The sequence below is a fragment of the Anneissia japonica genome, unplaced genomic scaffold (genome assembly GCF_011630105.1).
Source record: "Anneissia japonica isolate Jap-2015-1 unplaced genomic scaffold, ASM1163010v1 scaffold426_len1935630_cov189, whole genome shotgun sequence".
NCBI classification, from domain to species: Eukaryota; Metazoa; Echinodermata; class Crinoidea; order Comatulida; family Comatulidae; genus Anneissia; species Anneissia japonica.
The window spans coordinates 478,813-490,783 of record NW_022713172.1 but is presented as its reverse complement, the minus strand read 5'-3'; the positions used below and the strand labels follow the sequence as shown (position 1 = coordinate 490,783).

General features: G+C 34.9%; 2 protein-coding genes across 3 annotated transcripts; one reads left to right on the top strand and one right to left on the bottom strand.

Annotated features, from left to right (window-relative positions):
- Window positions 1-1,523: 1,523 nt before the first annotated feature.
- LOC117108385 lies at window positions 1,524-4,419 on the bottom strand. Its single transcript, XM_033250384.1, has 4 exons — window positions 4,263-4,419; window positions 3,770-3,838; window positions 3,399-3,502; window positions 1,524-2,432 (listed from the first exon to the last, which is right to left on the bottom strand). Exons 3-4 carry the CDS (start codon window positions 3,466-3,468, stop codon window positions 2,137-2,139), a joined length of 366 nt encoding a protein of 121 aa, XP_033106275.1. The 5' UTR covers window positions 3,469-3,502; window positions 3,770-3,838; window positions 4,263-4,419; the 3' UTR covers window positions 1,524-2,136.
- Window positions 4,420-6,640: 2,221 nt separating this feature from the next.
- Window positions 6,641-11,868, top strand: LOC117108379 (BAG family molecular chaperone regulator 1-like). Of its 2 annotated transcripts, XM_033250380.1 has the most exons (8): window positions 6,641-6,793; window positions 7,317-7,396; window positions 7,669-7,794; window positions 8,259-8,341; window positions 8,617-8,730; window positions 8,846-8,953; window positions 10,591-10,751; window positions 10,782-11,868. In XM_033250380.1, exons 2-7 carry the CDS (start codon window positions 7,375-7,377, stop codon window positions 10,711-10,713), a joined length of 576 nt encoding a protein of 191 aa, XP_033106271.1. In that variant the 5' UTR covers window positions 6,641-6,793; window positions 7,317-7,374; the 3' UTR covers window positions 10,714-10,751; window positions 10,782-11,868. The 2 variants fall into 2 exon arrangements, with proteins under 2 accessions (XP_033106271.1, XP_033106270.1); XM_033250379.1 differs by having other exon boundaries at window positions 10,591-11,868.
- Window positions 11,869-11,971: the final 103 nt, after the last annotated feature.

Sequence of the window (11,971 nt, the reverse complement as noted above, 5' to 3'; positions counted from 1 at the left end):
ATTATATCTTTCTGACCACCCTCTGTTCTCTTGCCTTCTTTTTAATTCATTTGAATTGGTTCTTTTTTATTTTAGTTAAGTTTCTGTATATTTTTTTTATGTTTGTTTTTGTTCTACTTTTTTGTTTATGTGATCCACTAGTGAGATCAGTGCCTGTCTCTTATACACATCTAGATGTGTATAAGAGACAGGTATTATGTATAATGTATATGTATATATGTATATATGTATATATATATATAATGATTATATCTACATTGACTCTATTATGATATTTCATGTTCTTACTAACATCAGAGAGCCACTAGACAGATTTAGTTAAATTTTGCAACCATGTCCGTTTAATTGAGTTGTTTTTGTCCTCTCTGTCAATACGCTTTTGTTTGTTTGATTGTTCTTGGAACCAAAAAATGAAATGAAAATGAAACAGTTTGAAATTATAAACTAGTTTAAAGCATATATAAGCATCCTGTTTTATAGGTTAAATGTTAAGTAGGCCTATTTAACTAATTAGTCAAAACGATTGATAATTTTATCAATCAATCAATCAATATATCAATCAATCTATCAATCAATCAACCAATCAACAATCATTATATGTATCGCCGATATCCACGGAAGAATGCAATGTTTAGTGGGCTATGACAATGGCAATATTCAAAGTGCAAATTAACTACCAATTGATGTTAACTAACAATTTTTGTAAGATTATGAAAAATGTTTAAAATACAAAAACAAAACAAAAAAAAAACAATTTAAATGTGAGTCAAAAAACTTGAAATGAAATGGAGAAGAGATAGGTTTTTAACTTTTTCTTAAACATACTGACAGAAGATGAGGTTTTAATCTCAAGAGGAAGAGCACTTCATAATGCAGCAGCGGCAATATTTAAAACAATTGATAGGCCCAAAAGTGTATTATACTTGTTTTACAGACCTGTACATCTGAGTAAGCTACATAACTGTGCTATTATTTTATAATAATACCGCTACAGTATTTATACATCCTGATTTTACGGGTTAATTGTTAAGAATTTAACCAGTCGAAACGATGATTGATTATTGTACCCGGATACTCGCTAATGTTGAAAAAACAATGACAAATCCATATGGCACAAATATTTGTGTGAGAAAGGGGAGATTTCGCATCTTCATTATCGTCGTCATTCGTACCTACAGCAATAGCGATTTCCGCAAGCTTATGAAAATGGTAACGAATACGGTCATCAATTTCATGTCCTTTGCATGAATCGAATCAAGGATTATATTTAGCTCGTACAGCGAAGAATGACGACAACGATAATGACGTATTCGTTATCGTTTTTGTAAGGTTGCGAAATCTTTCTATTCTAAACAATATATGCAGGCCTATAACTAGCTGAATTAATATGATCGTAGATTTATTGGGTCGCCTGTGTTGTGATAAAGATGTTATTGTGCAGGGTTGGCTTGTGATTTGATGACGTAACCATTTGATGACGTAATCCAGTATAAATCGATTTCGTAAGCTTGTGAAACCAAGACAATTATGACTCAACGCCGTCATTTTAATAGATTATTTTTTTCAGTAACTAAAGTTACTTTAAACAATAAGTTAATTTTAAAAGCGCATTGAGTCGATATTCATTGTATAAATCCTGGCACACTATAGATAACAATGATAAACATTTTATTATACAAATTAAGTAAGAATACTATCAGAATACAACAATGGGGTGAAAGACATTTAGTATAATTATATAAGTGTATCTCTGGGTTCGGTGTTACTCGAGTGATCGGATTACTTACGAGAACTTTGAGGGTTTTTTCACCACAAAACATATAAAAAGATAAAATGGTAATCTTGACCATTCTTATTTTCAAAAAAATATGTTTAAATTCGTAATAGGCTTAGTGATGTTAAGGGCAAAGTCCATTTGAGATTGCATAATGCTAATTCTTATCTAACAAATAATTATTTGAAAGCTACGATATACCGTATGCATTCCTACCCACGTTTCAAGTTAAATAAAAGTCAGTACAGTACACCCTTTTGCTATAAGGTTGAGGGGGTGGGGGCGAGGATGACATATAAATATTTTCCTTCATACTTTATCGTCTAAGAATGTTTGAAGTCCTAAGTTTCATCCAATCATTATCACGGTAAATTTTGAGTCATTTTGAATTGTTGTTCGACATGTTCCGCCAGACTTCTCTTGCCGACTTCAGCCAACGCACCGATAAGTTGGGCTGCTGCCTCGTCTGCAGGTCTCCATTTCATCGCCCGCCATCTCCAGCTCTGTAGCATAGCGAATGTTTGATCTACCACCGTAGCATGTGATTTCGCAATAATTGCGATATCTCGTTGAGGTACTCCTAATACTACTGCAAGTGACCGCCAATCCTCTTGCAGACGATGTGCAACAAACCAAAATTGCTGATCGCTACATATACCTTTAAAAGAACAATGATAAACATTAAATATGTAAAAATGGCAGCAGATGACTATATTATTTAAACACTAGGGAAAAACTTAACTTAGCTTCCAACGAATTTCATAGCCAACCTGAGATTTTAAATGCGTAAATACTGCATTTTGTCTGACTGCGATACTTTGATGCTAACTACAGTTTCTGTCACTGTATGACCGTTATATATTTTTAATAAAACCAATTTATTGTAGGTGTAATTTTTTTTTTTTTTTTTTTTGCCCTACCTGACGTGGAAATCCGGTTATTGTCTATTATTCCATCACGACAATAACAATTACTATCAATTAATTCTAATTTTAAATACATTTTCCTCCGAATTTATGATAATTCGTTTTTATCACGCATAGACTTGTACTAATGCGTGACAAATTTATGATCACGCATGTGCTTCTGCAAAATGCGTGTTTCATCCAAAATCATTTTGAAATGCGGGACCGTCCCACACGATGCGAGACGGTTGATATGCAAGATAGCTGAGGCCTAATCATAATTTACACTCTATTCGTTGTTTTGGTATTAGCGTCGTGAGCTCTAAAGACTGTTACCTTTCTTTGACATCCCTTGTTCCATATTAATAAATTAATAAATATATGATAATGATCATGGGGATTGTGAATGGTGTGGGATGATAATGATAATAAAACAGGGAGAGGGACAGTACAACTGTGCAGAGAACTCCTACGACCACCTGAGGGCGTACCTCAGTATCTTCGTATCGTGCAATTATCCATCATAAAAGTACTGTAAGAAAATGATCTTTTTTGACTATAGGATTTGTCGAGTAGGACTTTACGAACGTTTGACACATAATATTAAGTTTTATATCAATATCATTTTTTTTTGTCTTTTCATTAAAAAAATACCTGAGTGCTATAATATATATCAAATTTTGCTTTGTTTTAATTATTATTTGCATAGGCCTACTTACCGTAAGGTGATGGTATTGGTTCTGCTGAGTTTAAACCATAATAAGTTGATTGGTCCCCATGGCGCGGCATCTCAATTAATTTGCAGGATATTATTTCGCACTGACTGTTGATGAATATAAATTTGGAATATTGTATCTATGTATCTTAAGAGTTTATAATGTGTTGTCTGTTAAATAAAAAAACAAAACAAAAAAAAAACCTTCGTGTTTTTTAGAAAATAAAATACGAATTTTCAATTAAATAAGAGCTATAATGTCAATTAGGTCCGTACCACCAACTCTTATCTGCCAAAATATTTATTAATAGGCCTAACTAAGTGTCTAGGAATTAAGCCATTAAATACTGAATTTATTCCTCAAGTATTACTTACCGTTCTAACTCAATTCACTGTGACAGTGGGCCTATTGAAGATTACATAATATTATTTGCCAGCAGGCCACTGGAACATAAATATCAAAGTTACTTACAAAATAAAGAAGAGAGAAAAAATAAGAACACTGAATACAGCAAATTAAATAAAAAATATTATACGTAGGCCTATGTAATTACCACTGATAATAATCTCTGCTTTACATGAGAATTCACATGTAGTTACTTTATATTTGGCATAATGCTCGGCTTGATAGGGGCTTTCTATATCATTATCATTAAGCACGGGCGTCAGTTTAAGCAACGACAAATAACACAAAAAAAAAACCAAAAAACAAAACAATCGAATCTCTGATAGGGCATGGACGCCCCCGGTCCCGGTATTTTTCAGAGTTAATTTTAGGCCCCGGCTACAGAGTTAGGCCAGCCCAGATAAATACATCAGATACAGTACTCTCTTCGTTCAGGTAAAACAGTCCACATTTTCTACTCACCGTGCAATATTATATTGATTCCGTTTGCTTCTCAAATCAGGCACTTTTAACAGCACAATTCTTTCAGACACAGGTTGTTATTTTCTAGTCACAATGGCAACCAACACTTGACCTTCGAAAGGGGGTATTTATTTTGAGCATTGTGCCTTTTTTTGAATATTTATACGCATGAATGAACGTTATTTACTCAACCCATAATACTCAGTTTACTGTGCGTCACTGTATTCAACAGATCACGTGGTGTAAAATTAGCAGCGTTATATTGTATGTATAGGGCACACTTCGAGATCCAGGGCATGATAATTGAAAGTTGGTTCAACTTATAGTCGTATTTTGCTTCAAAGCAATTTTTAATTGTTGCACAGCACTGCAAGTAAGCGGCGAGAGAGGGACCAAAAAAAAAAAAGCTACTTGGACGGTGCATGCATGATCTGTTATAGGCAGGGTGGCGGGTGGAGCTGGTAAATACTGTAAGCCTGTGCATTTTTATAGGCTCTACTGTAGAATTGTAAAATCAAAATCATACTTCAGATTTTGCCTCCTTTGAGGTTCTCTACCTCCCCCTGAAATCCTTTACTATAAGGTGTACCCTGTTTGTATCCAGTCTGTTCCATCCACATTCCTTCTTCGTTTTCTTTTGTTTTCTCAAATTCCAACTTCACGACCACTATCCAATAGTCTTTCTCATCTCTCAGGTTGTTCTTCAGTCCCACACATTATGAAGCTTGGTTTCCATACAATCGCTACACGCTATCGCCGACGTCAGCTTTTGGTGGATGCTGATTGGTCGGTAGAATTGGGAAGCTTTCCCGATTGCGTCGGGGACTGCTACACAGTACAGCCATGGAGGAATTAGTTTATCTTTTCTTTCGTTGCAGACGAATCAGGGTGCGTTGATAGCTGTCCTGGCAATCAGGAATTAGGCACCCAGATTAGCCTGCAACGCAATCGGCAAAGTCGACAAACTGTCGGTGACTGTTTCTACGGAAACCAAGCTTAATTGGTCGGTCGAATCGCGGAACATTCCAGATTGCGTCGGGGACTGCTACGCAGCTTGCAATGAAAACACTCTAACAATTTTAAGGAAACCATTAAATCGCTACACTGAACTGTTCTCGACACATTCACGAAGACTTCCAGATCCCCGATTCGACGGACCCAATCAGTAGCCTCGCCCAAAACTGTCGACGACAACCTGAGGAGAAATCTCACTGAAACGTTGATTGATTGATTGATTGAATTTATTCGTAATCAAATTCATAAGAAATACATACAAGAAACGATTTGGAAAGCAAAAGACAAAATAAAAATTGCAGAAAAACATGACACTATTAAAAGAAAAAGTCCAAAAAGTAAAACTTATTTTTCCACTGGTGGTCCTTGCAAACAGAAATCGAGACAATCAACCAGTTTTACCTCAAAACCATATTTTTACACATGGTGTACCGAAAGTTTAATGATTTTTCGCCATGCAAACCTTCAAGAAATGTAACGACTGTAGCATACTGTAGGTCTGCTTATTAGCAAATAAATCTGATCTTTTCCTACGAATACCGTACTCGCGCGAATAAGCGCCCGGGCGCTTAAAATATTTTTTGCACTTTTTGAGGGGCGCTTATTCAAACGGGGCGCTTAATCGAACGGGGCGCTTATAAAAACAGAGTGAAAATTGAGGGGGCGCTTATGAAAATAGATGAAAATCGAGGGGTTCTTATGAGAACTTATTAAATCCAAGAGGCACATTTTGAATGAAAAACTATTAAATAAGGACATCAGGAAACCGCAAATTACGAATGGTGCTGCGGCGGAAAAGATAATCGTCCAGAGAGCATGGCTTCTCATGACAAGAATGTTGTGAGTACAGTATTACATAACAGCAGAATAACAGATGAAATTAGTGGTGGTGGTTAGCTTGTTCGCCATCGGTCGATTGAGAATAGCAGGACGGCATGATCATTGCAGGTTTTCTTGAAAACTTGGATGAGAATGTGTTAGAGGTGCAAATTGTCGGAAAACTATAGACAAATGAAAGAAGATGAAAGTTGGAATATCTGTCTGTCCAGGGAGCTCTTATCATTCTGTCAAAGATAAATAGCCTATCCTCACTTTGATATTGACTAAAGGAGAATGTGATTCCACTCCACACCTCAAATCATGCCAACATCCACAGTCCCAGGATTGATTGGGGGCGCTTATTCAAAAGGGGCGCTTAAGGAAATTTTCTCGTTATGAGGGGCGCTTATTCGATAGGGCCGCTTATTCAAACGGGGCGCTTATTCGCGCGAGTACGGTACTAGCATGGAGGTATTAAGGACCTTTCCTTTACTTTTATTGGCGTAAGAGGGCGCTCTGCAGTAAATTTTATTCATTTGTTGATAGATTGATTGATTGATTGATATGATCGCATGATATCATGGAGGAATTAGGCCTAGTTTATGTTATCCGGTTCAGCAATTATCAAAGTTTATGAACAATCAGAACATAAATTGCAAAAACCGATTTATATGAAGGTTTAATTCTACTATATCAAGGTACAATTTGTATATAATAATGATATCTGTAATTTGCTACTTTCATTTAGTAAACCCGATCACAGCCAGGCCAAAGACTGAAGAGTCAGGCAAGGTCAGGATGGATAGTCGACTGCGCGGCAGGCCTGGAAAGTGGGTGGACTCACTCAGATTTCTAGCCTAGGCCTAGGCCTCGGTAGGCCTATTAGGCTAGGGCGATTCTTGATAGACTAGTACACCTACAGTATCTAAATAGCCTAAGCAAGTCCGTACCTGGGCATAAATTAGATAAATAGTCTAAATAAAATAGCACCTCCACCGAGTTATTTTCTATCTATTGAATGATGTGGTTCTTGCATGATGGATGAAAATTGATTGTGGATAGCACCTACCTTGCAACTAGCCTTTGAACAAATCGGAGAGTTCCTCCACGGAGATAATAAATAGGCCTACAGTATGAATATCTTAGGGCCTAGGCTTTGCCCAGTAATAATTTCAAGTTTTTCAATATTTTACTTAATGACTTTTGTTTGTTTTATGACAGGGCAGAGATTTTTAAAGTGTGAAACAACAAGTGTTCAGTCACTGGAAAAATTGTTAGTATGGACCTCATAATTCTGCATTGTAAGATTGCTTTTCCTTTTCTTTACTATTTTGTTATAATTATTCGATAATTTTAATTAATTTTAAACAATGTAGGCCTAAGCTTTAGTATATTGTATATTGTAATTGTATTCAATAACTAAAATAAAAAGAGTGCTCAACATTTTTCAGATCTAAAAAAATATGAAAATGTGTGTATGTAGACAATTTTTAACTTTTAACTTACTGTGAAAATTATATGTATGTGTTACCTTCTAACTGATACAAGTTCAATTTTCTCCTTCAAAACTCAGGTCAGTGTAAACACAAAATTTCTGTAGATAATACTGAAGGCAATGATCTCACAGTCCTCGATCTCAAACATGCTGCTGCGAATGCTACAAATGTTCCTGTTGAATCTCAAAAACTTATATTTAAAGGTAATAAGTTTTTATTTATTTTTTTATCCTTCAAGGAGTTCAAAATAACATTCATAAATATTTTATATTTCAAACATCATAAATAATACTCAGTTGTTCATAAATTCAAAATTATTTAAAATTCTTTTAAAATGTTTGTCATATATCCAACATTAATAATTTTATCTTAATACCATCATAATAATAATAATTCATTAGTTTTATAATTAGTTCTCCTTCGCATGTTTCCTGAATACGGATTTGGGAAGTTCCCGTTCAAAGCCAAAGAATAATAATAGGACAAGTGTCCCCAGGATAGGGGCTGTAGTGTTAGAAGTAATACTTTTTCTAGCTCTGCGGCCAAAATAGTGTTTCCTTAATTGGGGGTGTCTTATAGGGGTGTCTAAAGGAAAGGAGGTTGGGGGGGGGGCTGTTCAACTATATAACAATATAACAGTAATATGAATGATTCTTATTTTCAACAGGAAAATCACTGAATGATCCCAGTCAGCTACTCCAAGAAGTTGGTTTAAAAAATGGCAGTAAAGTAATGTTAATAGGCAAAAAGGTACAGTACTATTGGATTGAATATTGCAATGGGCCCATCTGCTAAGCCCGACCCTTTGAATGTTAATGCCAAGTTTCCATAAAATAACAACGTAAAGGTATGAAATCCCACACATTTGTGGGACGACACATGTTTTTGGGACATGTGCATATTCCTAGCTGTGTTCTGATTCGTCAGTTGTTGAGTTTAAAAATTGATGGAATTAAATGGCAAACTTTGTACTTGTACACTAACAAGCATTCATATTCTCAAGAAAACACCAAAAATAATTGCAGGTTGATATAGAAGCTGATGTTAATTTCAAGAAGATCAAAGACATTGAGAAGAAAACTGCGGATTTTGAAAAGAAACAACTTGAAATACAGGAAGAAATTCAAGGTATACAAAAGGTAATATCACGAATAATTATTGTACTTACAGGACTCAGAGATAGTAAAGTTTATTATTTGTATATAATTTCAAAAGTTATATCATTACACAATTGTGGTTTAAACCTATTCACAGGGGTTTCTACCAGATGACTTGGTAGCAGATGCTTTAAAAAGGTTACAGAAGAGGTTAGCAGTGTGTCAGGAGGAGTTCATGAGGTTGCTGGAACAGCTAGACACGCTAGTGAGTTGATAAATCTATAAACTGCTGTTACACCCCCATACATTTTCCACCTTACCTAGCTTTATTTTGAAAAAGGCAGTGTTATAAATTACAGGTATTCCCATTGTACAGGTATTTATAAATAAAATAAACACTACAGTATATTAAACTCGTAATGAGATTTCATTCTAAGATTTCATGATGGAAGTACTAGTTTCATGAATCAAAAAGAAAAATTAATGAAATATCATATAAAATCAGTCGGAGGGCCAAAGTGAAGTTTTGAATTAACACTGAAGGCCGCACCCGAACTTTGATGTTTCCAGTGAGCTTCCAAAAACCTCCTAGGACTGCTTTTACACCACTTTATTCACAGTTTTAATGTTACTTTTTACATATGATCGGTGTCAGGTCATAAAAAACAGTGTTGCTTGGCGGGCAGCACAATAGGGTTATTAATTAACTTTCACAGGCCAAAAAAAAAATTGCTGTCGGGACGTATGCGGCCCGCGGGCCGCACTTTGCCCACTTTCGATATAAAACATAAGGAGATCAACGTAATTAATAAAAAGGAATTCTATAAGATTAGTTTTAATGTGATGATAGAGATAATAGTAAAAAGTAAAAACTAGAACCCCTCCTTTGGGACACCCCTATAATGGCACATCTCCTATAATGGCACATCTCCTATAAGGGGGACACTTTTTAGTCATAAAAGTGTCCCCCTTAATAGGGGGCCTACTGTAGTAACATTGACAATAGTTTTGTACTTATAATCATAATGTAGTGGTATCAGTTTGTTTTTTCTGATTTAAACTGACATTAAACTACTATAAAAGTCCTTAAAAGTGAGTACTGTACTAGCAAATTTAATACTCAATGCAAAAGAACATACAAATCATATTATCAAATTATATGTTCCTTAATTGGCAGGGACAAGTTTTTCTTATTCTAATTTTTAATTGATGTTTAATAACTTTACATCCCGGAGGTGGGTACTTGGTGTGGCCATGCTTCCAGAAAAAAAAGGTCTAAATATGTTTTGCAATGCAGAGTAATAAATTGTAATCTTATCCCAAAGTAAGTATTGGGAATGAACCATCTCAAATGGGAAGGGATAAAAACTGCTGAATTGTGCGGGACGCCTGGCGAGACGCGCAGTTGCCGATGTGATGCTGGTCCGACTCCAGTCTGCACTGCGACATACGACGACACAGACCCTAAACATGTTCTTAATGTCCTATTAATATGATAACCTATTTAGCAATTTTAGCATTTGTCAGGCCCTAAAAACGTAACATAAATTATGTGCCTCTTTAGGAAAATAACACTTTTTACATGAGTATGGTCACACATGCAGTACCTATACCAGCTAGAAAATTCACATATGAAATTTAAATTATAATAGCTCATCATAGGCATTATAGTATATATTTAAAGCCGAGCGAGCTCGGGAGGAAAATATTTTTTGATGTTTTGCACAATTGAATATAAAAAAAAGGTTGTTTCTTCCGGAGCCTGGATTTAAAGAATGCAATATTAGTTATGTATAGTGGAGCAAGTACATTCCAAATTTAAGGACCAAACCAACTTAAAAACAGCATTTTTTAAACCAGACAGTAAAATATTTAAAAAATTTCTGCTTTTTGTTTTTTCAGAGTATAGGTGAGAATCACATGGTAATAAGGAGCAAAAGGAAAGCCACAGTGCAAGTGATACAAGGAAGACTAGATTTTAATGATTCCTTAGATAAAAAAATCATTGACTTTTCGCAACCGTGACAACATCCAAGAAAAGTGAGCAATGCAAAAAACCACAGCGCTGGGAATTTAGCAAGACTTATGTTCAGTTTCGTACAGAAAAAAATTCTTGTATTTGTTGATATGGACATAGGCCTAGTGCAAGTAAAATTTTTAAGGTATAAGAGTGCAATTTCCGGGCACCAATAGGATCATATTCTTAAAATGTTCTCACCACAGCCCCAACTATGGTGGGCCCTACCGCCAAATCCTGCATTGCGCCAGCATCTGACACTCTACATCACTCGCGCAAATCAAAGCTTTCCTGCAAATTCACTTATTCAGGATCTAAATATGGAAACATACTGATCTGGATTTTAATATAAAATGTACACTGTGACACCCCTGTGTCAAGCCCTATATGGAGGAGCAGGGAACCTGGATAGATTACTTAAGCTTCAAAAACGTGTTGTCAGAATTATTGATTTAGCTTCATTTGCATCGTCTTGTGAACCTATTTAAAAAACTAAAATTATGGATCTAAACAATTATTACAAGTTACTTCTTTTATGTTTCAATGCACAAAAGGTCAACTCCCAACCTCTGTATTAGCTTTATTTCATGATTATAAACTTACACACAGTTATTATTTAAAAAATTCAAACTCACTTCACGTTCCTTTTGTAAGACTAACTAAAAGCCAATTTTTTATTTCTGTATACGGACTGAAATTATTAAATGATACTCATGTTAAGTTTAAAAATTGCAATAGAACCCATACTTTTAGAAAGCAGATGAAGAAATATCATTTAGAAATGTACCAATCTTAACTTATGTTCATCGTATTATTTTAGTATGTATATTCTGTGTGAATTATGTGTTTGTATGTATATATATATATATATATATATATATACTTGATATGCATTTATTATTATTAGTTTTTTACTTTTTGTCTTGTCAGTGTCAAATTGAGACAAGCTTTGCTTCTAAAGCTTTGCTTCTATTTCTGATCCTAATTAATCAATTTTAATGTTGTCCACTTTATCAATTTATGTATTTGATAATAAATTAATTAATTGAATAAATGTTAATTAAATAAAATTAAAATTGGAATCATTGTGCTGATTTGTGCGTGGTCTGTGACTATCTGGCTGCTGTACAAGAGGTTCTTATAGTAGCTTCATGTTTACATCCACCATAGCATCCCTTACTCTTCCCGAAAATACAATGGGTGCACACAGGACCTCCATTTCAAGTCCTTATGCAAGTACACTTTTTTCTACCAAACCAAACCCTG